Consider the following 25,230-nt stretch of genomic DNA (forward strand, 5'->3'; position numbering starts at 1 on the left):
CTTAATAAAAGTAATATTATTTTGCAAAAGTAAGTAAAAATCTCGACGCAGTGGATATGTTCGCGTAAATACCCCCATATCGAAATAACGGATCAATTGTCGTATTATCTTAAACCTACAAATGCTTTGTACACAAAATCTCAAAATGCAAATAATATGTAATCGTTGGAGCTTGCAGGCGCGGCTGTTTTTGACGCACCCCTTGTTGGGGGATGAAGAATTTTTTTGTAACACGCTCCCCCAGAACATGGAAGTAATATTTGATATATCATATTCGTTCGCTTTCATCATTTACTTTATGATTTTAAGTTTCGGAATTTGTAACATGAGAATTATTTTAATAAAATATAATTAAAATTAAAACATGCTATGATTTAAGAAATTAGTTTTATATGATGGTATACGTAAATATGTTAAAAAAATCAACTTTTATATATCTATATTTGTAACTTAAAATAGCTGCATCATATAATGTTCAGCTATGGCTTGGAGATTTAGTGCCCTAACTTAATTTTAAAATGCGAGTTAAATGTTTAAAAACTATTTGTGATTAACATATATAGATAGACATAACAAAGCAAAGCTGTCAAAATATGTAATTTCTTTTTGAAAAACCAATCGCATTTCAAATTATAGAAACCAAAATTATTTGGTTAATTACAAAAAGTATTTTATCTGCCAACGTTGTCAGTACTAAACTAATTTTTAATTTACATTAGCAGCCTGTAAATTTCCCACTGCTGGGCTAAGGCCTCCTCTCCCTTTGAGGAGAAGTTTTGGAGCATAATCCACCACGCTGCTCCAATGCGGGTTGTTGGAATACACATGTGGCAGAATTTCGTTGAAATTAGACACATGCAGGTTTCCTGACGATGTTTTCCTTCACCGCCGAGAACGAGATGAATTATAAACACAAATTAAGCACATTAAATCCAGTGGTGCTTGTCTGGGTCTGAACCCGAAATCACCGGTTAAGACGCGCGCGTTCTAACCACTGGGCATTTTTAATTACATCTGGATTATTTACTGATATTTACTGATATTAATTTATCCCGTTATATAGGGGTTTTATAGGAGCAGTTAAAACACAATATACAACCTTAGTACTTATTTCAAAGATTCGAAGGTTACAGTACCTGACTATCTTTAAGTCCTAGTTTCTCAGCCAGCTTCTTCCTATCCGGCTTCGAGATGTACTTCTGCACCTGGAACCGTTTCTCCAGACCCTTTCTTTGCAGGTCCGAGAATACCGCCCTTCTCATCATTCCACGTCTTGGTTTACCTTCATAACAGATTAAAAATAATATTTAACGAATACAACGTTATTTTGTTATTAAATACTTTAATACAATGTAATCGTACGAGTTTAGTGGTCTTACTATTTTATTAACATGGGATGGGTGTAACCTTTATAGTGTCCTATTTATTAACGTATGGGTACGTATTTCTACGTCTACGCATCTCACTATTCCAACTACAAGCCAAATAAACAACATTTGATATCAAATTGACGCGATATCATTGTTCGAGAGCTTGAACAGTCTTTGATATTCATAACGGATTTATGAAAAAAATATGTTTGAAACGTCAACGAAACTGTTATCGGAACGTTAAAATTAAAGTGGATATAAGTATTTAAGTAGGATATTAGTGTTATGTTAATATAGGGTTTGTTTACCTTTATTCCTTCTCTGATTGGAATAGACTATGCATATAAATATTGTTTATGAGATGTTCAGTTAAATAAAGTTTTTAAAGACTTATTTTCAATGTGAAATGAATGAACTGCTTAACTATAAATGCAGATACTTATGTAAGAGTTCCTTTAGGTATAAGTGTGGCGTTAGTGTCTGGCCGTTAGTGGCCGATCGTTGAGCGAACGCGTTTCGGACAGAACCGTGATCGAGACGATGTAGCTTTGAATTAGGGAATCATTTATTATAAAACTTTAATAGCGTTTATTTAAAAATAGTATAATTAAAGTGGGTGTTTGATGAACAGTGATATCCCTCTTTCTCGCCATTTATTTGACTAAAGAAGGAAAAAGACGGCATCATTTAACTCAACACACGCTTAATATTTAAACACTATGCCAACTTATAATGAATGTTATAATTAACTATTATTAAAAGAAAATGTTTTTATAAAGGTTGTCGATTGTTTATTGTTGTTTTGTCTTACGAGTCGAACGTGACCAATTCACGCCGTGAAATATCTTAGCGATTGGATTTTAAGTTATACAAATGTAATTATATCTTACCTCTAGAACTATGCGCCCAGGGAAACCCACCGGGCAATGGGAACACTTGTGTATGCGCCTGCGCAGGCCTCACTGTCAAATATATAATCAATAAAATTAAAATTACAAATCAAATTAAAATATACTTTATTCACCGGTTCGGAATGTAGATTCTACCGAGAAGAACCGGCAAGAAACTCAGTAGTTACTCTTTTTCAACATCTAAGAATACAGTCACGTTAGTTAAATACAATTATATATGTATGTTATGTCTCCTGCCTGGAAGTCAACAAGCATTAACTCCACGCTTTTTTATCATCAATATAATCTTGGCACCTATCATAATTTTTAAATCCTTACTAATGTAATAAAGGCGAAAGTTTGTATGTATGGATATTTGTTACTATTTCAAGATATTGTGGGAATAGTACCGTACCTGACTACCAAACCCTAAAACGCAAGCAAAGCTGCGGGCGTAAACTAGTATAATATAGATGTGTTCACTCACTAAATCACGAAACTCCACGATAGTAAATGAACACTGAAGCGAGATGGCATACAAGAAGGTAGGTTAGTGGTTAATGTAGGTACATACATAAGACTACCTTGACACCTGACTTCTCACGGGAGTGACCCAAGCATTTTTGAAACCGTGACAATGCAGTGATAAGAACGCGAGGAGCACTTCTTCTAAAGTAGAGGACATCAGTAATTTAGCATTAAAGTTTTAAATGTCACGTAGGTTTTAAAATACCTACGGTTTACCTACAAATGTTGCAAAGAGAGTGATTATTAAGGCTGTCTGTTCTTTCCAATGTTAAATCAAATTTGACAGAAAGAGGCGGATCAGTTTTTAACTAAACACCGCGAAATCTTTATAAGTATGGTTTGGCTTTATGCAAACCCGGGTAGGTACCCCTCATCAGATATTCCACTACAAGCAGTTATGTTCTGTTCCGATTTGAAAGGTAAGTGAGTCAGTGTAAAAGGCACAAGGGACATCATATCTAGTTGGGGACGCATTGGAGATGTAAGGATTGGTTAATATTTGCTTCTTTTTGAACCGAAATTAATTCTTATTACCCTATCTAAAGAAGGCCTAATCCAGCAGTGGGTTGGCCTACTATAAAACATACATAGTTAATCATGCCCTTATAAACAGTGTTTTCATTGTAACGCCCTGTTACACCGACGTAATCTCTTTGTATTGCTGCGGATTTTTAATGTCGATCGAAGAATTTAGGGTCGAGAACACAACAATCACAGGAGAGAACTATTTGTAAACCAAACGGTCTGTTGTTTGCAATGAAAACAGATCTTGAAATCGGTTTGTTGACTGCTTACAATAAAATATAAAATACACGTGCTTCTAATTAGAATTGAATTGTTTTGACGCAATTTTTGATATATGACGTTTATTTTTGATGAGTTTAATAAACTTCGCCACCGTTTGGCAGAGACAGAGCAACTGATGTAGTTTGCTGTGTGATTGCATTTTTTTAGGCAGTTGGAAGGCTAGGGTTTGGAGTGGAGCGACTATTACCATCAGGCATTTGGGAGCTAGGAATAACAATACTTCTCAAAATGTCCTTACCCCAATATTTACTATTACCTTTTACTGACCTCTGAGACACAGGCATTCTTAGTTTAGGAATCAGGATTTTAATGAATATTGTAAGACTGAGTTTCACGAATGAATATTACTCATTACAATCTCAATCGACATTCCACGTTTACAATTTCTGTCACTTTCTGGGTGGTTATTCATTTAGTTTACGATTATTTAACCTATGTATATGAATACGATTTATTTTTCTTTGTTACTTAATAAGTAATGTGGTACCAAGAGCATCAAAAACTTTAATATTTTAGACAGTTGTCGTATACATTACTTTGCATTAAACTGAACACAGATTTGATGGTCCTTACCTAAATAGGGGTGATGACAATGGGCCAGCAGGTGCTGTAGATGATGCTGGACAGGTATAGGCCGACTGGCGATGGGCTTCGCGATGGGCCAAGGATTCCCAAGGACCGGTTGGCGGTATTCTGTTAACAAAAATATTTATTTGTATTCTAATAATAAAAATATAAGTGTGCAATGTATAATATCATATATATACACATATGTATACTTTAAAAATATATAATCATTGATTCCAAAAAGACTAAGAATATCAAAAACCAAATAATAGAAAAACTACGCAAAAGGCTGTCATCCGTGCTTCTCTGTCCGTAGAGACTATTACTTGAGAAAAAAAATATTAAATGATTGCAAGCGCCGTTTCAACTTAACAAGTGACTAAATACCTACAGCTCCCTTACTAAGCAATCGCTCTTTAAGGGTGTCTTAACTGTTCAATTCAAATAAAATAACAACCCCCGATACTACAATAAAAATAAAAAATCAACATCAGTTTAATCTCATCAGCAGTGCGATTCTGTAATAATTCACTCGTGATTAACAATCAACTTACAGTGATACGCCATTTTCATAAGTGTGGCCTATAAATTATATAATTACCATAGTCACTGTCGTATCACACATTCTGACATTTAACACTCGTGTTCTGCGGTGAGATTCGAGTTTCTTGTTACAGAATAGCCCTACAGTAAAGACACTTCTAATAGTATTTGTCCGATCGAATAATGAACGAACATTTTAGTTATATACTCTAACAAGAACTCGGCCGTAAAATGTAAGAAAGTGTTAAATAAACTGGTGACGGGAACCTCGCTCATTTACTGTCCAGGGATCAAGGAAATCCATCCATCACGCGATCACTATTTGCACACATTTTCAAACAATACACTTTTATTTTTGTATATTTGTAACTTAAAATAGATACTTAATTTAACATACAGCTCTATGGCTTGTAAACTTAGTACCTTGGGTTTATAATGTCATTTATATATTAAAAAGTATTTATGATTAAAATACCTATATAAATAGACATAACAAAATAGTTCCTTTTTAATAAGCCGATCGCAGTTCAAATATGTACAGAGCCCAAAATTATTTGGTTCGTTACAAAAATTGTTTTATCTGTTAACGTTGCCAGGGCTGAAAATTTTTAATGATGAATAATGATCACTCTTGGCACATTCGATAATTGCGTTATACTAATATATTTTATGGACTAAGATCTTAATGTAAAAAATATATCATTATATAATAAATATAACTTTTAAGTGTAGACGCGTTAAAATAGTGTATTGGTTTATGTTTACTTGGTACAGGGCTTTGTGCTCGTCTGGGTAAGTAAAAACTCAGATATACCGCAAAACAGCAATACTGTGTTGGGCTGTGAAGGGCAAGTCAGTTTAACTACACGCATAATGGACATAACATCTTAACTTCCAACGTTAGAGTCGCATTGGTGCTGTAGGGTATTGTAATATTTTTTACACCACCGTCCATAGACATCTATGGGCGGTGGTGACCACTCACTATCAGTTATCTCGAATGAAATATTTGAATGACCCAATCCGGCCTCGGGAACCAGCAACTGCATAAACTTCCAAGGTGAGTGTCGCTTTGGCGATGTAAAATGTTTAATATTGCAGCACCAATGGTTTCGAGAGAAATACCGAAGAATTTTTGAACGACCCAACCTCATGAAGAGCCAGTAGCTCAGGATCTGCGGCCTTAAAAACCAGCATCTACATCAACGAGGCAGTGAATCAGTCATCGAATTAAAAAATTAAATATCTATAAATCGAATCTGATCTTAAAGCAAAGTGGTATAAGTAAAAAATTTAACTTTGTCAATTATTCCATTAAGTAAAGACGCCTCTCAAACGAGCATAAAACGATCGACTAATCGCTGAACACCCTAATCGTATAACGCTATTATAAACAGAAAGCGTATCCTACGTTTTCCGACGCAACTTACGAGCTGCGAGCGGTTAGGACAGATTAAAACGAGGCTAGATTCCGCATGTTCATTAATTTTATACCTACGATGACGTCACTCCGGCCATACTTGAAACTCATACTAAATATTTGAGCAACAAAATTACTTATTAAGTAGGCAGGTAGGTATATAACTATACATAGCTATCACAGAAAATAGTTTTATATTTTTAGTTTGGTGTAGAGTAAATTATATTTAATATACAGTATTTTTTTGGATTGGAAATTATTTGCGTTCAAGTAATTGTTTATAAAAATGCTTATATTTATTTATTAGGTCTTTATTTGTAAATCTACGTATTTGTGTTCATTTCTTCAATGTCGTGGTAAAAACTCAACCATTTAGTACAATTTAAGCATTTATACTCGTTTATAACAAATCGTATTAATAAATACGCGTCACAATTAAAAGTATTGCCAACTATTTTGTCGCCAACACGCGATGTTACCAAACCTCTCCGTAATTTTATTAAATTGACAACAAAACTATAAACAGGTGCAAACATGTATTTTGCCATTTTTTTTATAAAATTGCACTTTTATCAAAACAAAGTATTCAGAACGATGTATAGATAACTTATGGTTTTTGAATTTATAAAGTACTTTTCAGTAGAATCTAGTGGCCAACTTAGATATGTTTAAGAATTTTTTATATGTTTTTTCAATTCTATTGATAGCAGTAATGGTCGTGAATAGACTCAAAAACAATAAAGGTTTTCTCTTTGTCTGTCTAAATATAGATTACGATAATCGGTCGTTTAAAACCGTTCGAATATAAAAAGAAAAACAATTCTCGTTGGTCGCGGCTTCGCTCAAGGTATTGTTCGTCGGGTGTTACGTTAGGTTAGGCTTAAAAGTAGTCCATCCTTCCTTAAGTTTTATCAAATTTGGGTCAATGCTTTGGACATGAGCAACAAACGCATAGACAAAATATATTTTATAAGGCTTTTACAAGCACTTTTGAATCCACATTTCCCAAAACTATATTAAGTGAAGCTACCACCGGTTCGGAATGTAGATTCTGCCGAAAAGAACCGGCAAGAAACTCAGTAGTTAATCTTTTTCAACATTTACAGACAGACAGGGTTATTTCCCTATTTATAATATTAGTATAAAGTATAGACAATAGTGGAAACCCGTTCGAATTGTTATTCACGCGATCAAATAAGAAATAAAAATAATCATCTCGATACGACTTTTAGTTTTCGAGAAATTCTTGGAAAAACATACAAACATACACTTACGAAATTGGAAGGCTTGGAAGTCTAAATGGATCACCACACTCAGATATAATTGAATTCTAACAATGTAACATACATAAATACCTCCTTTATTTTTGAAGTCGGTTAAAAATATATGAGTCAGTTTCCGTTTCCCCTCAGCTCGCATCTTAGACCACACCCCGTCACCCTGTTTCTTACCACCCCGTCTGTCAAAGGCACGCCGGGCGTTATATATTGTATGGCCTTTGTAATACCATTAATCATGTTCAAAGTGTTTTGTTTTTGACTCCGTGTATTAATTTAAACCTATATTATGTGAACTGTATTGAGATCTTTACTTGCGATCGGCGGCTCTGGACGTTTATGTTCGTACAGTATCGAGTGGCTCCTTAGCACTGCGCTGTGTATCGTCTGATAAATATAATTATATTTAGTAACAGCTTGTTACCATCCCACTGCTGGGCTAAGGCCATTTATTCCACCCACTGCTGCAATGCGGCTTGGTGGACAAATGTGGGATAATTTTCATTGAAATAAATCATGTGCAATCCTCACGAATTAAGACATGGATTTGAAACACAAATTAAGCACATGTAAAATCAGTCGTGTTTACCTGGGCTTGAACCCGCATCCCGCTTGTAACGCTTTGTAACCACTCGGCCATGCAATTATATTTACAATAATAAAATCATAAATTCACGTTTGTTACAACTGCAGAGCACAGTGGGGAAACTGCAAAGCGGTGCTAATTATAATGTATTATTCTTAAACCTTTTCCAATTCTCGCTGCATCTTTTGGTATAAGATATACATTGGTTTATTACTTTTTTCAATTAGGTATTCACGAGACGAGATACGGTTGCGTTATATTGACACGATACTGCAGACACTCAAGTCCGTGCGAAAGACGCCCATCGCAATGGTTGCGCAAGAATCCAACATAACCCGGTTTCAGATAATATTAATAAGTCTACTACCTACTCTTGATATATTACAGATCTCAACACAGTCATCACTTAGGTACTCCGAACGGCAATCTTCCTCAACACTTGCCCCCTCGGAAGTTCCCGACGACTTCTTCCATCTCATCTACTTAACATAACCCCTAGTCGACTTTGGCTACGGCCCGTGTGGTTAGTATTTTTTTACGTCATAAAAGAGAAAAAGTACACCAATACGCCACCAACCTTGGAAACTAAGAAGTTATGTCCCTGGAGCCTGTAGGTACACTAGATTAATCACTCTTAATACTAGTACACAATAATACTAAGTATTGTTGGTGGAATATCTGATGAGTGGATACCTCGAGACGGGCTTGCGTACTCCAGGAATATCTTTAATGACGATAGTGGACGTAATGAATTCACAAACAAAAAATATACCCAACAAACATACATAAAACAATTAAAATTGTAATGATATTTCGTAACTGTGACGCTGTGAGATAACAAACACATACAGACACATAAAACCACTAAACTCAATTATAATAACAGACAGACACACCAAAGGATATATACATATTAAGATATATATGATATGTCAGAGGAAATTTGTTAATTTGGAAAAAAAAGTTGTCAAAGATTAAGACATTTCTTTCCATAAAACAGCGATTTAAATTAATTTCATTGGAAGTTAAATATACGAATCAATTATTAAATAAACCTATTAATTTTATAATCGAAGCCCTCAGGGTGCATTAAGGGCTGTGGAGGCGTTGTCGCGGAAAACTTCGCCCTCAAGCATCCCTTCCCGGTGTGATTTTAATTATTTTCACGTATTAATTTCTTAAGGGATGGGGTGTGCTGTGAAATTGAGACATCATTTGCTTTATTGTTAGCTCTTGCTCGTGTTTAAATAGTATTATCCTTTATATAACTTTTTTTTTATTTTCTAGAAAAATCTTGCAAAATAAAAAAATATACATTTTTGAATCCTATTTTAACAAATAAAACTTTGTCTCGTAACGATTTTTGTTTTTTTTTTCGATAAAATTAACGGAAAATTTAATATACCTGTAGGTATTTATGTTAATATTTTTTTAATTGCGTACATTAAATTATTGTTATTTAGTTTAAAACATAATCTATTACTGAGTAAAATAAATGATAATTATTTGATTTTATATAGAAGGTTTTGATATAGAAGGTCGGCTAAAAAAATAGTCTTTATTAAGCAAGACTTAATATTCGACTTCTTAATAAAACAATTGTTTTTTTTTAACTTACAAATATACAATGGCCAAGATGGTTACTTGTAGGTTAGAACCGTTTTCAATTTATTAAGTGGCGAGCTAAGTATTTGAGATACTAAGGAAACGAACATCGTGCCCAACTAACAATGTCCAATATAAAAGATCCAATATACAACATTTTAACAGTCAATTGAACAAACGATAGCAATACAATGAAATATTAATATATTTTATCGTAAATCGCAACCATAATCCGCAACTCGCCAACAAAGAACATTAAAAGACGTGCCTTAATACGAACACTTGAGAAAATATTAAATACGAATAAAATATTGCAATAAAACATGCTTCTAACAAAACGGTAATCCTAAAAAAAATATGACGTAAAAAACAACATGGCGGGCGCGCCATTTCAACAATAGATGAATTATCTTTTACGATTCGACTTTGTATGGGATTAAAATAATATTTATATTGTTTGCCCATTTTATTAGCTGTTTTGTTAGCTGTGTGGTATTAGTAATTGTTAATTTTATATTCTTTCATTGTTATCGAATGTTTAATATGGTTCGAATGTGGTGACATTTTGTTTTTTTTTTTTATTTTAGATGTCAATGAAAACATTTTTTCAGATCGTTAAAAATTGTGTGAAATATGTTTGTTTTGACACTTGGCGTATTTTTAAAGATATAACGACCGATCTTATTTCTGCTACTGGTGGACTATTTATAATAGCCAAAAAGATTAAAGTTAAGATAAATAATAATTCGCTTGTATTCAATTAACATACGAATCTTATTTAATTGTTGGAAAATATATGTTCGTGTACAACGCGCTTTATTTTATATCTAATTTTATAAAGTATTCAAACTCCTTTTGATGCTAAATAATAAAAAAAGTACTGGAACGTTTGTGTGTGAAAGATACAATACAATTATTGGATAGGTAGGTGGTCTTGAGGGCTGAAATAAAAAATAATGTATTTATATCGCATCTGGGGAATAATTTCTATACTTTATTAATAATTTGAATCAATTACCTATAATATAAGCCAAAAAAACACTGGGTTTTTCTCAGTGGTAGTTTTTATGTTGAAAATAAATAAGTGTAATGTATAATATATTAAATAAAGTATTTAATTCTTGGGATGTACATACCTAGGTACTTATATAAATTGGCGGGAAATAATAATTTCGGAGTTTCTTATAGGAGCTTCTTGGAAGAATCTACATTAAAAACCGTTAGTAGCTTTACATATTTTAATAAAATACTAAACCGTGACATTTCAAAATTGATTTTATTATCGTACTTAAATAAAAAAAGTTTTTTTTTTTTTCATTTACACTTGAAAATTAATAATAACATTTTTACAACACACCTAAACTTTTTGACTATAAAATTTAAATATTTACATTAAATAACAAAAAAAAATTATATGTTATTTTAAATACAATTATCAATCATGAAAAAGGCCACCAGCTAAAATGTAACCTCAAAACAAAACGGCAAGTCACACTCAATACACCAGAGTCCAGCGTCCCCTCGGAATCAATTATTTTCACACTCCGCGCGAAAAATTGGCGCCGAATCGTTACGGGGAGTCGTTTAACGAATAACAGTTAATTAAATAACGTTATACGTGTATCGGTATTGTTATACGATTTTTAAGTGATTTGTAATGACTCGTTATTTTTAAAATGTAAATATATTTTGTTTTGTATTTCAAATCCTCTTTGTGTTACGTAATAACGTAAATTACTGAACGTGTCGGTGACCAAGGGACATGAGTCTATGACCAATACACCGGGGCGGGTAAAGGCTAGGCTAAAGCTAATTATATTTATTTCCGTTTACATGGTCTTTCTTGCCCAAGGATTAGCAGTCAGCTTTTCCGCTACAGTTCTCTCAATCATACAATAAAAAATGGTCTTGGCACCTTCAACGTTCTTGCTCTTATTGAAATTCATCGCGATGATGGCCAGAGGCCTGATGGACTGATTCTAGTTCCCTGGGAACGAAGTCGGGATGTAGTGTGTGACTTTACATGCGTTGGCACGCCGGTTGCGTCTCATATCACGGAAACTGTTAAGAGTCAGAGCCGCCGTGGAAAAAGTTGGAGATAACATAACATAAGTATCTTATTCCAAATAATGTCTTTGTCCCGTTAGCAGTTGAAATGCACACCTTGGAGTAATAATGCATAAATCTTTACTAAAACTAAAACACCTCGTTTTGTCTACGCTGATAACAGGAGAGCTGGTTCATTTTATGCCCAGAGTTTCGGAATTGGAATTCAGCAGAGTAATTCTTTTGGCAGGGTAATTCGTGCTTATTTCCATAATATGCCTTGTCTATTGGTTTTTAGTGAACGGCAAATGAATTTTTTAGGTAAATAGTCTATAACACGAACTCATATGTATTTTTGTTACTGAACTAGCTAATTTAGACCACAGCAGCGAGAGGTGCTGGAACGAGATGGTCTCTTTCTGCGAAAGTGTAATGCCGCAAAAAGAGGCTGCGGAGCGGGCGCGTGAGAAGAGTGCCTCGGCGGATTCGCTCCGACGAAGAAGACCGGGGAGAAGGCATCAGCGCTATGCGTACCTTTTCCCTCCGCTGTAAGCGTCGCCAGGAGTAGGGGGGTACTCCATACCCCGGGAACTCCTCTAACTTGGAGACCCACGGTGGGCCAATCGTCGGGGCGTCATGGTAGTATGCGTAAGCGAACCCGTGATGCCCCCCGTAAAGACGTAGTGGGTACCGCTGGATTTTTAGTGGATATTCCAGCGCTTTCAGCGCCGGCCAGCCCCACATTCCGCCCCACATGTGGGGGAAACGCGTAATGGGTTTTTCCAGCGAAAAAAAACGCTAATTTAGACCACATTATTTATTTACAAGAACATGAAATTCATGCATGTCATGTCAATAAGCGGGTGATTTACGAACCGTAATTCATAACAATACAATAATATTATATAAATCCGCTCCAAATCCATCCTGCTGCGAAGCATCTTCTGTTATAAGTTTTATGTATTTTGGTTTAGTAGTTCATTCAGTTAGAAATTCCAAAAAAGTCCTTATTTATTAGAATGGATTGAACTTATGTTTGATTGAATTTATTAACTATATGTTTTTGTATATTTTTCGTTTATCATTATTTTATATTTCAATGTTATTCTAGGATCTAGATAATGCGTCAGCAAAATCTAATAATAGGCTCTACCGCTATTGATTCACTTGAGGTTTCCGGATGTCACGTATGGATATGTCGGACGATTACTCGATAGAAAATCACAGATTTGTTTGAAAGATTGACAAATAAAAATGGCGAAATATAATATAATACAATTTTAAAGATTATATTATTTCGTTTCTACATATCTATAATAATAGACGAGATGTATTTTTTGTAATGCCTAACTGAAAAACGACAACGGTAAACACAAACCATAAAATTCAGACTTTGTTGGAAATGATGTATAAGGAATGGACTTCATTATGAGCTTAGCGTATAGTCTTTGCATTGCCTATCTAGGCATTTTTCGTAGTGGTAAAGTGTGAAAGAACCAAAGCGATCATTCATCCAACATTGAGCACTCGATGAATGAGAATAGTATCATGTTATAAGGATGTGAAGTGATTAATGTATTATTATAACATTTGACTACTTACACTTGTTTAAATGCTATTTACAATATATCTCATCAAAGGCAATGTGATTGAGATATCGCGGAAGACCAAAAGGAGACAGATGGACTGTTTGAGGGACAATAAAACAGCCAAACGGCGCCATGTCCAAAGAGATAGTTAAGTGCCTAGTCTCCTGGACCAACCTCGCAGGATAATATATTTAATTGCACATTGCAAGCACATGGAAACTATATATCCGACAAATAAACAGAGATTCGGCGTAGAACCAAATTTTTCATTCCAACTTATGGTTAATATTTTTTGACACAATTGGATTTTTATATTATACCCTGTTCAAGTTAGCCTGATCTTTTTGACAGACAGGCTAGTGATGGGAAACAGAAATCTTTAATAATTATTTTTTGTTATAGATATTTGTAACAGTTACTGCCTGTTATTCGCGTCCCTAGCCGACCGATTCCGACCGATGTAACATTGTACAAGCGTCTATTATTTTCAGTCTTTCTATTAAAATTTTACTTTGAAGAAATAAAAAGTCTTAAAATTTTCGCATAACGATACGAATCGATACTGATGGCAAAAATGCGATCAGTAAAATTTTTGTCTGTCTGTCTGTCTGTTTGTGTAACCGTTATAGAATAAAAACTACTCGACGGATTTTAACGAAACTTGGTACAATTATTTTTCATACTACTGAGCTAGTTATAGTATACTTTTCATCACGCTACAATCAATAGGAGCAAAGCAGTGAAGGGAAATGTTGGGAAAACGGGAGAAGTTACTCCATTTTTTAAGCTTCCGTCGCGTGTACAACCTTAATGGTTAAAGCTACACAGAAATCATGTATGACGGAAATGTTCTCCTTAAAACTGATATTAACAAACCGTGCTTATCAGCGCGACTTTTAGTCTTTGATAATTTATTTTTAGATTCCTTTTGTTGTTATTTAATACAATAGGTATTAGTTATTTTGGTAGCATTTAAATATTAAAATATAATATAAAATTTAGTACAAAAATAGTCTAGACCCTGAGAAAGGACACAGGCAACTTTTTATTTGGAAAATAGTGCTGTAAACGGTTGAAAAGGGGGATGAAAGGTTGTAAGTTGTTGAAAGTATTGTCATTTTTAGAACTAGAAGCATAAAACTTATATTTTAGGCTGTACACTTATAAACTAACATATCATGACACCCACTAAGGAGCGAATTTTGGAAATTCTACCCCTAAACGGGTGAAATAGGGGTTGAACGTTAGTATGGAAGTCAGTCATTTTTGAAGTTAAAAACATGAAACTTTATTTTTGGGATACTGATTAAAAATGAGTAAATACCTATTTATTTATTTTTTTGTATTCTACCATTAAGGGGGCGAAATAAGGGTTCAAAGTTTTTGTGGAAGTCGTCATGTTTTAAGCTAAAAATATGAAACTTTATTTTTGGGACTGATTAAAAATGAGTTGATACGTATTTAAGCATTTCTGAATGTGGTATACTAAGAGGTCATACATTAACGTAATATTTTAAGTGAATTTGTAAATGTATTCATATTCTACGCGAGCAAAGCCGCGGGTAACAGCTAGTGATTAAATATAACTCTTATAATTAGAATGTTAACTTACGAATGTATTTAACGAGATAATCCCGCTGTATTTATTGCGGCCGTGTGCTCGTCTGCGGGGAGTGTTGTTGGCATTATAATGTTTGGAAATGATAGTTTATATTGTATTAACGAGAAATTGTTTCACTTATTTTTTGCGGTCCGTAAAATATTCATAAGTAATAAAAGTCGTTGAGTGTACACGAAACGAAGTGACATACGGATATCAAATCAAATTAAATGTATTTTATTCAAGGAAACTTTACAATGAAGCCTTTTTGAATCGTCAATAGTTAAGCACTACCTCCGTTTCGTATAGCAACCTCTACTGAGAAACGGCGAGAAACTCTCATAGGTGCTCTTTTTAAATAAACAGATTTACAATGCTGATATTCACAATTACTGTTTAATGTGTCCTGTGATGGAACCCGAGCCAAAGTCCAGGCGTATTTTCTAAAACGTATAAGACTTGATTATGTTCTTCAAAATTCAGTTTTCATAGACTTGTATTTCTACTTGTAAATATCTTACTGTTGGACAAAGTCCTATGCCGTTTAGAAAGTTCGCAGCTTGATCCATCACAAATCACTATTTGCAGCTACAGATTTTAGATACCATTCGTTCGTTTCAGGTATTACATTCACAATATAGCAAGAGATGCAACAAACACAAATAGGGCGAGTTGAAGTACAGATATGCTATCGTGAGTTTAAATTTCTTTAAAAAAAACAACTTTTAGTCCATCTCGCAATTTCTCTGACTCTGGTGTATTATTTCGAAGTTCTTGATACCTTCTATGAAAAATAGAGTAAAACTAATAAAAAAATGTCTTTCAAATGTTTGTGTTAATTAACTGAAGATTAACTGAAGAATGTACTCTCAGATATCGTATGAAACAAGAATTTTATTATTTAAGACACTTTCCATAATTATAAACTAACAGCAGAAATAAAAACATAAAACACAAAAAATCCTTAATTCAGTCCAAAAAAATCAAACCAAAACGCAGATAATATAAAACCCGTAAAGCCGAAATCGTTCCAAATTCGAATAGCGTTAACTCGCGACCGCATCCCATTGGGTCGTTTAAATTCAGAACGCGTCTGCGGTCGTGTTAACCGTCACCGAGTGTTTCAAAATTAGAACGTGTGTTCAGGTTGTTACATTAGTGCATTAGTGTCGTGTGGTTGACTGAGATGTTTAAAACTGTTCATATTATTGAATTCAAATGTTAAAAAAAGTGTATTTCTTTTAAATTCAATATTTATAAAGGCCTTTTAGTGTTACCAGCGTTAAAATATATGTATACTATGCATGTACGTATTTATTAGTACTGCTAAACGTAAATTTACTGTGTTAAATCTTCCTGAGACAGTAGACAGACTTCATAGCATTGACTTAGCTATTGTGTTTAGTGTACTATCTCTGAAAGTTTTAATATAACACAATTAAATTACGACAATAATCATTATTATCAAAGATATAATCGAGAAGGTATCCACAATCCCTTCCATTCAAAATGGCAGCCATAAGCTATCCAACATCACTAACTAACAGAATAACAATGAAACGCACCTGCAGACGCTTTCCCCTTTTATTTCACTCAATAATCGAATCGGAATCAGAACGATTCATACCGATCAATCGATTCTACATCGGAACTTTATAGCTTTCACGTAAAAAACCTAAGTAATATAAACTCCGACCGACTTATATAACACGATCGGTTGTAACTTTAAACCATATTACAACGTGTTAAGGTCGGTTTTCGAGTATCTGTTATATCTAACGTTATAACGTTACTCGGAGTTGAGTGAAGTTAGAGCGCGCGAGTCGTTTCGAATTCGAATATTATCGCAATATGGCGTAGAATGACATGTTAATATGAGCGTCCGGGACCCGAAATGTATAATTTTATTGAATTTTTCCGATATCGACTTATAACGGTCTCCTTTATGTCTGACTTCTTATTGTAACACTAGCTCGGAATGACGGCTTTGTCTACTATATATATAGTTAAATTACTTTTTGCTTTAACATTTATATATATTGTCGAAATGAGGTAATGGTTTCTTTTCGATAGACGTGTTCCCTTAAAAGAACGACAATAAGATACTTGACCGTTTTTGTAAAATAACACTTCATTTCAACATCGGTTGAGTAACGAGGCAAAAGTCTAAGAAACAGACTGGAGATGGCGTCTGTAACTTTATTTAGGTCTACAGGAACTTCTTGGTAAGACATTTATTGAAAACGGCTCATGACTCTTGAATTATGGTTTATTTTTTTATCGAAGTATTGCTGATGCAAAATAAACAATCATATAATATCAATTATTATTAATAGTTTAATTTGAGCTTAACACAGCATTATCATTATTTCATTAAAATCTAATAACGAAAAAGAAAACTTCAAAAGAATACAAAGCGTAACGAGATTAGCTGTAAATTAGATTATGAACACTTCACTACCTATAGCTCTGTAACGTGCAATATGAAATCCATGTAAAATAAAACACAGCAAGACACAAAGTAACATAAACCTATATGTATATTATTTAGAACATTCAAACGCTAACCATGTTTATCTAATGTTATATTACTTCATAAAAACTCAGTATCGATGAAAGCGTATTATATTATGTTAGTTTAAATAAAGTTTAAAAACTTATCAAATACAAATTCGAAAAAAAAATGTATAAAATGTACCTTCGTATATCTCTTTGTGATTAATATACCTGGACTAAAGTCATCACCATGAAAGCTTTCACGTTTGTATTTTTAAGGAAAACGTGTTAAACTATCCACTTCAATGTATTTTATCTCTAACTGACGCTACAGCACATCAACTGCTACAACATTCAGCATGGACGTGTACATACATAACTAACCTACCACGCGATAAGGAATCCGCAATTAGCTTTAGGTTTAATAATGGTTATATTGTTTACCAAATTCCACTTATTTCTGGGTAGCCTCCTTATGTAGAACGTTATAAATACACGCTGCACCTATTTTATAAAACTATCTGAACATCCAACCCCATTAAATCAACACCATTTAATATTATAGATAATGCTTTTACTTACATATTATTGAGAAAAAGCATTTTCAATTAAATTCAATTAAACTAAACAACAAAAATATAATAGAGATATATCTTGACATCAATAATAAAATAATAAAGCGACTTGCGTCCAACGAAAATGCTAAGAAAAAGACATATTAATTTCGACATCTTCCATCTCTGTCTCGACAATTGCCCTTTGTATAGCGGTATCTCGCTCACGCCCCCGAGCTTAAGTGTCCCGCCAGATGTTGCCAGTTTTATTGAAAAAGTCCGGACGCCATATTGTGACTGTTAGTGAATTAAGATGTAGCATAGAGAAAATTGTTATTGGCAACGTTATTTTTATAACGTTTAACGTTATTTTTTTCGTTAATTGCTTTTTTTGTTGTGGAAACATTTATGAAATAGCTTTATATTTATTTACTGTATCGGCCATGGTGATATATACTTATATTAAGTTATAAATGATTTATTCATGAATCTGTTATACCTAATACGTATGAAAGATAAACTACCGACAGTCTCGTCTGCCTCTCTCGGTGTAGTACCTATTCATAACTAACAAGTAGTCTTCTAAAAAGCTTGTAAAAATACGATTGAATATATATTGACCCACTAGATCCAGTGAAAGAAATATCTAATACGAGTTGGCAGTGAGTTTTTCACACGCTTAATTTTAATTATAACTCAGGCTGAGCTCTGTGGTGAAGGAAGCTGTGAGATAGTCTACACGAGTCATGTTAATTTCAGTCACATGTGTACAAATGTAATGAAACAACTTAGTGGAATATTTAAGGATGAAAGGAAAGGAGGGCTTCGTCCAAAGGTTGTCTATGTATCGGAAATTTCTGTTTATCGTTTTTATAACTGCGTCGTTTTTCCGTAGGCCTCAAGAGGCGACATATCCCAAGGTCCTTCTTTCAAACCTTATGTTAGGCAATTAAATGTTTTTGGATGTGTATATGGGAAGCCTTTGGTCCTGTGCTTGAACTCTTTCGGTCGAATTGCCGTCCACGTGCCGCCGGATTCTGAGAGCGAGGAAATATAGAGTGTACTTGTGTATGCGTAATATAATTAGTCCCGCGAAAAGGCTGAAATTGGATAGGAGGACTACATGACATGATTTGCACTGCACCTATCATATTATGTCAGTTGATTAAATAAAAGCGCTTTATTTGGTGGGAGGGCTTTGTGCATGCCCGTCTGCGTAGGTACTACTCCCTAATCAATTAATATTCCGCTGCTAAACAGCAATACTTAGTATCTTTGTGCTCCGGTTTGAAGGGTGAGCCCCAAGGGACATAACATCTTCTTTCCCAAAGTTGGCGGCGCTTTGGCGATATACCACTGACCATCAGATGGCCCAGGCCTCTTTAATAAAAAGAACATCTTCAAACTTCTGCAGTTTTTGTGTTGCTTTCGCCGGCTACTATCAAGTCTGGGGTAAATTTTTGACGACCAATCAGTTTGTGATTCTGTATTGAATAAAGATTTAACTTTGAAACGAAATACGGTCATTTTAAAAGCGTATATGGCTTAACAAAATGAAATAACTGATTAATAAATAATATTCTCTATGTATATCACGTCAAAAAACATATCAAAATAAAGGATTGGTCAGGATGAATCGGGGTATTTTTTTTTTCGTTCACAAAATTTTCGTTCAACATCTTAAAAGAAAACAATAATGGCTTCCAGATCAAATGATGGCCATATCAGCCAATTCCAAAGACAAACCATGTACATTCGAAATATTGTAGTGCATAAATGTCTGCGAAGAAATCTCTCTCTAGTAGTTTGCAGAAGTTCACATAAGTGGATTAAGTTGTAAATAATATAATATAAGGCATGTATATGATTTTATTGGTACAAAATAGGTGTTGATAAAATAGACTATATATTGTTGAGTATAGCTCTGCCTGGCCACATGAGTCGAACTTGGTTGGGCTGCGATGCGTTATATTGAAACGAATTCGTAACCACTGATCCTTGACGAAGATGGCCATTGCATGAGTTTTAAACGTCGATATAAAGGTATACTAGATATGGCGATCCTAACAGGCAATCTGTTCGACTTAACTGAACTGCAGACTGTTCACCTGACACTGTTCTTTAGTTTCACTTTGCTAATCATTCGATGTATGCGCGAACGGAGCGACGCTAATCAAAGTATAGATCTAGTAAACCTGCTTAACAAACCAGTAGTTAAGTAAGTAAACGTACCTGTTGTTCAAATGGTTAAATGCCTTGCTAATAATATCGAAAAGCGTACGCGCCATGAAATTGCCATCGCTTATGACGTTTTGGCAGTGGGATTATTATTCTGTCTTATTATGCAAAGGCGCTCTAGCACTGTATGTTTTATTTGTTTGATTAGATCTTATAATGAAAATGTGTCGCAGCAGCGAAGTTTAGTTTCCACTATTACCGGTAAATAATGGTACCATGAACGATTCATATTGTTTAAATGTACGTTCTTGTCTATCGTAGAATATATGTCAATGGTTTTGCAAATTCTTCTCAGGTCAGGGTATTTTCTTTTCCGAACCGGTGGTAGTGTTAATTTGAAAATCAATAAGTAAGTGTTATGTTTCTATGCTGTATAAAGGATTTTGATTTGATTTGGATTAAGATCCCTTATATTTCGGGAAGAGAAAAATATTTTGATCGAGATGATACAATGCTAAAACTGGTAGATTACGGCTTGCAATTTCAAGGGAGACCGGCTACGCAGGACACAGGACAGGCAAACAGAGGTGTACTCTCTATTACCTCATGCTCCAGACATAATCCGATCAGACGGCAAATTCACACTACCAGAAAGAGTTTAAGCGCAGGACTAACGGCTTTACGTGATACTTTCAACTTCCATACTCCGAGCTGTTATTGCGAATTTTTCGACAGAAAACCCCAATTACTCTTTATCGACTCGACCTGGCGTTTGGACCTATAATCTCGGGATCTGTGACGGACGAGCAAATGGGCCACTTGATGGTAAATTATCACCACCGCGCAAAGACAATAGCGCTGTAAGAAATATAAACCATTCCTTACATTGCCAATGAACCACCAACTATGGAAACTAAGATGTTATGTCTCTTGTGCCTGTAGCCACACTAGCTCACTCACCGTCCAAACCGAAACACAATACTGGGTACTGCTGTTTGGCAGTAAAATATCTGATGAGTGGGTGGTACCTACCCAGACGGGCTTGCATAAAGTCTTAATACTTGGTGAGTGGCTACCAGAGAGGTTTTGACTGCCTTGTTGATCAATATCAATAAGGCAGTCAAAGCCTCTCTCGCCTATTCTAACCACAAGGAGTATAAACAAATAGATAACTTTGCCATTTAATTCACGCATCATTGATCATATTGAATATTCATTATGAATTGAAATGTAGAAAATAAATACAGTTTTAATATGTAGCCCCATCTTATCAGAATTTATTTTGTTCCTAAAAAATCTCGTTTGTATACTATATACTGCGGTTTTTACGTAATGCCAATTAAATGTAATTACAAATACAGATCAAAATGAATAATGATTACTGTACATATCATCACTGCAGGGGTTGGGAAGTTTTTAAGATTGAGTGCGAACGTGATCAAAGGCTTTAGTAAAGTAAACACTAAATATTTAGCAAAAATCAACTATTAACGGAGCCAATCCCCAACGACAACCCTGGAACCGCCACGTTAACATCAGACTACAGCCCACGGGGCAGAGTAGTGACGTTCAATGAGAGAGGAATACAGGCGCACCAGCTATTGAAGGAATAAATAAATCCGTATCACCGTCTCCCTCGGATTCCATGTAAGGATCAGTCGAACCATAAGATTATTTTATTTTATCTGACTCTTAGATAATTACGATTCGGCTTCAAACAAACTTAATGTAACTTTTTATAATTAAAGTATATCATTCAAAAAAACTTCATGAAATATTTTCTTAGTGGTAGGGCTGCTAGCAAGCCCGCTAGATATAGTTTAGATCTCATCACATATTTCACCACTAAACAGCAATACTCAGCATTGTTGTGTTCCGGTTTAAAGGCGAGTGAACCAGTGTAACTACAGGCACAAGGGGCACATTTTCATTCCCAAGATTGATAGCGCATTGGTGTTTTAAGGAATGATTTTTTTTTTGCCAGTGTCTATAGGTGATGGTTACCACTTGCCATCAAGATGGCCATTTGCCCGTCCCCGTAGCTATAAATAACATGATAATTTACGTCATAACCCACGAGATATAACTTATCATTTGGTTAAGTAGAGGTATTCTGTAATAGCTAATTAAAAACTCGATGATGTACGGAAGGCGGCTGGTGGCGACATTACCTATAATAATTACAACACTTAACTCAACATCAAAATAGCGAATAATCATAGAACGATCAACAAACAACATTATTAACGACTGAGTACTGGACGATGGAATGTCAAGTTCGACTTACATATACAGGAGTAATGTCACGTGGGTACAAAATTTTACGACTGTCTGTTACACTGATAAACATTGTCATATGAAATAACTTTCTAAATTAGCTATGTTGCTATATTTGGACTTGGATACGAAAGGAAATTTTCCACTTTCTGTCATTGATTTGGCAGAAAACTGTTTGTAGGTGACATTAATAATAACATCATTAGTTTGAAATATAATTAACATATCTTGAATAAAATCACAGTTAAAAGTTTTTTAAACACTAAATACTAAAGCTAAAATCTACCCTCAACAGACAATCTCCAAAACGACGAAACTGGATGCGCAACACAGTCCAAGAGCAGTGTGAGAAAAAGATATCTATGCTAGGTAACTATTTAAGCATAAAATAGAGATATAATTGTAAATATAATAATTATAACATTTAGAGGAGTCAAACATAAAATCATTTACAACATTACGGAATAAAGATTTCATAAAGATGACTCACCATTTACATTCTTAGTCGTTTCCCGTTCTTCACCCAAAATGGCACTAACACTAAATTTAAGCAAAGGTTTCTTTTGTTCATTAGTATACTCTTCACAATTCCTAACCATATCGTCCGTGGTGTACTTCTCTTTTTCCCCTTCGTCACCAGAATTTTCATGATAACCAGATGTCTCTTGGTAACTATGCAAGTTGAAGCGCTTCTCCAATTCTTCCAATCTTCGTATACCCGATTTCTTACAGGCGAACGGCGGGCAGTCGAACGAACCGCAGTGACAGCGACGCGAGAGATTCGGTATATTTAAAACTTCTTTATCAGAACATCTGTCTTCGTTCCTCTGATACAGATCATGATTGTAATACACGGCATCGTTTTTTGTATTAAAATCATCACTTTTAGAATCTTCATCGTCTACTTTCTCGATTTCATCCGTACGCATTTCATCTTCGTGTTCAACTGTTTTCGTCTCGTCGACGTCTGGAGTATTTTCACGGGAAATGCTCTGACGTTGCATGTAGTTCTCGAGCTGCTGGTTGATGAATTGGTTGTGGAAATTAACAGTTTTCTGCTGATGCAATATGTTGTCGACTAGAAATGGCGATGTCATATTAAATGTCCCAACGTTCGTTTTATTGTAGCACAGGTTCTGAATAGTTTTCAACATAATGTTGTGATTCGAGACGAAAGGGTTTAACTTGATTCCATTCTTCAGGTCGGTTGGGTACATAACTTTATTTTTAAAATAATCTCATTATTTAATGTCACGCAAATGTCAAAATAGCGTAATATTATTCGTCAGTTCGTTGAGCGCGAGACGTGCGATCTGTCGCTTGGCTAGATTTCGACTGACGCTGGGGTGTGTACGTAAAAGGGGCGGGAACTGGGGTGGTTTTTAGCGGTGCTTTTGTGTTGGAATGGCCAAATTATGTTGACCTCTCCCTGTGCTAGTGGCGGACAAAACATTTCGCTGTAAAAGAGAGATAGGATGTAATGTCTTAGGTCTGATATAGTGGTCACTTAGTTTTGCCGACAAATTTTATTTTGCCCTCGGTTTCATTGCAATTACGCCTCTATGGCTACGTGATAGAGTCCTTGCTTTCGTTGTTGGATTAGAGTTTTCATGTTGCCAAGATGTATGCAACGCTATGTTTGTATGTAAGTTTTATTCATAGGTTAAATATAGAAGGGTGTATGTTTTAACTTAAATGGCGTCCATTGTGTGGTGTGTGTATTGATGTTGTTTTATTTATTGGTGCGCGTATTATTTTGATTTAGATTGCAATTTCCATCTTAATGCACTGACTTACGCCATATATTATTAATAATATGGTCTCATATTGACATATTTGATTTCAATTACGCTTAACTTTTCGCGTGCATATTGTAATTTATTGCTTCGTTTTTTTTCTGTGAACATTTCGTAATATTTATTTTTTGTTAATATAAGACGACGATCCTAATTCAATTAGTGAAACACATATTCGAATTATGTACTTACTAAATATATAATATATTGTTCATGAAAACTCAAGTAAATTTTTATAATTCAATAAATATCAATACTATACAATTTATTTTGTGAGCTACGAAATTCCGTAGCACTTGCCGTAGATCAAAGGTTATAAATGACGTATACCTACATATAACAGCATTAACTCTGAAAATTAACTAACAGATATAAAAAATATAATAGTTTAAGACTGTTTAAGTTATTTATGATCAAACTACATATACAATCTGTATCCTTTATATTTTTAATAATAAACATGTTTATTTAGAATATGTGAAGACATATAAAACAATATTTACTCAAAATAATTATTAATAAATCATAATCTTAAACATTTAAGTCAGTACTTCCACGTCAGAAGTTATTAATAGTTAGTTTTAAGTCATTTTATTAATATAATCTCCAATTGGAGACAAGTATCGCTTGTGTTAATTCCTCATTCAATACCACCCTCGACGACGTCTCGTCCAAGACTGACTTGAAATTAAAAGAAAAAGACCGTTGAAGAAAAAAGCGTTTCGATTTTGAAATTAGCCACACCCCGCGTTTGTTATTGGTTACTTCTCTCGAAGTAAAATGTCTTAACTACAATATTGCAAAATTTAGAATTTAGACTTTATGATTTAGTTTTTAAAGTTGATATTATAATCGGGGTGTATCGAAGGAGGTAACAAGAAAAAAGGTTTTAAGGGTTCTGTATGAATATTATTCCACTGTATTTGAAGGAGAATAATGGTCGACTATAGACATATTTGTATGAATTTTATCGTTTTATTTACGTAATCATTTAGTCGGCTTTGATTTATTTAAAGTTTGTAAATTGTTCTAAACGAAATGTTACAACAGTATTATATTATCATTAGTTCTGTGATCTGGTGATCTCGTATTTATATATGG

General features: G+C 34.3%; 1 protein-coding gene across 1 annotated transcript in view; it reads right to left on the bottom strand.

The window, feature by feature from the left end:
* Dbx overlaps positions 1-23,627 on the bottom strand; it is a 35,217-nt gene extending 11,590 nt beyond the window's left edge. Inside the window, exons 1-5 of the mRNA XM_064220024.1 lie at positions 22,824-23,627; positions 20,955-20,960; positions 4,169-4,288; positions 2,261-2,332; positions 1,137-1,282 (exon numbers count right to left, since the gene is read on the bottom strand). Coding sequence (XP_064076094.1) covers positions 1,137-1,282; positions 2,261-2,332; positions 4,169-4,288; positions 20,955-20,960; positions 22,824-23,550 — 1,071 coding nt within the window. The 5' untranslated portion in view covers positions 23,551-23,627. The remainder of the gene's footprint in view (positions 1-1,136; positions 1,283-2,260; positions 2,333-4,168; positions 4,289-20,954; positions 20,961-22,823) is intronic.
* Between the last annotated feature and the right edge of the window lie 1,603 nt (positions 23,628-25,230).

Source organism: Vanessa tameamea, chromosome 30 (assembly GCF_037043105.1).
Source record: "Vanessa tameamea isolate UH-Manoa-2023 chromosome 30, ilVanTame1 primary haplotype, whole genome shotgun sequence".
Lineage (NCBI taxonomy): Eukaryota > Metazoa > Arthropoda > Insecta > Lepidoptera > Nymphalidae > Vanessa > Vanessa tameamea.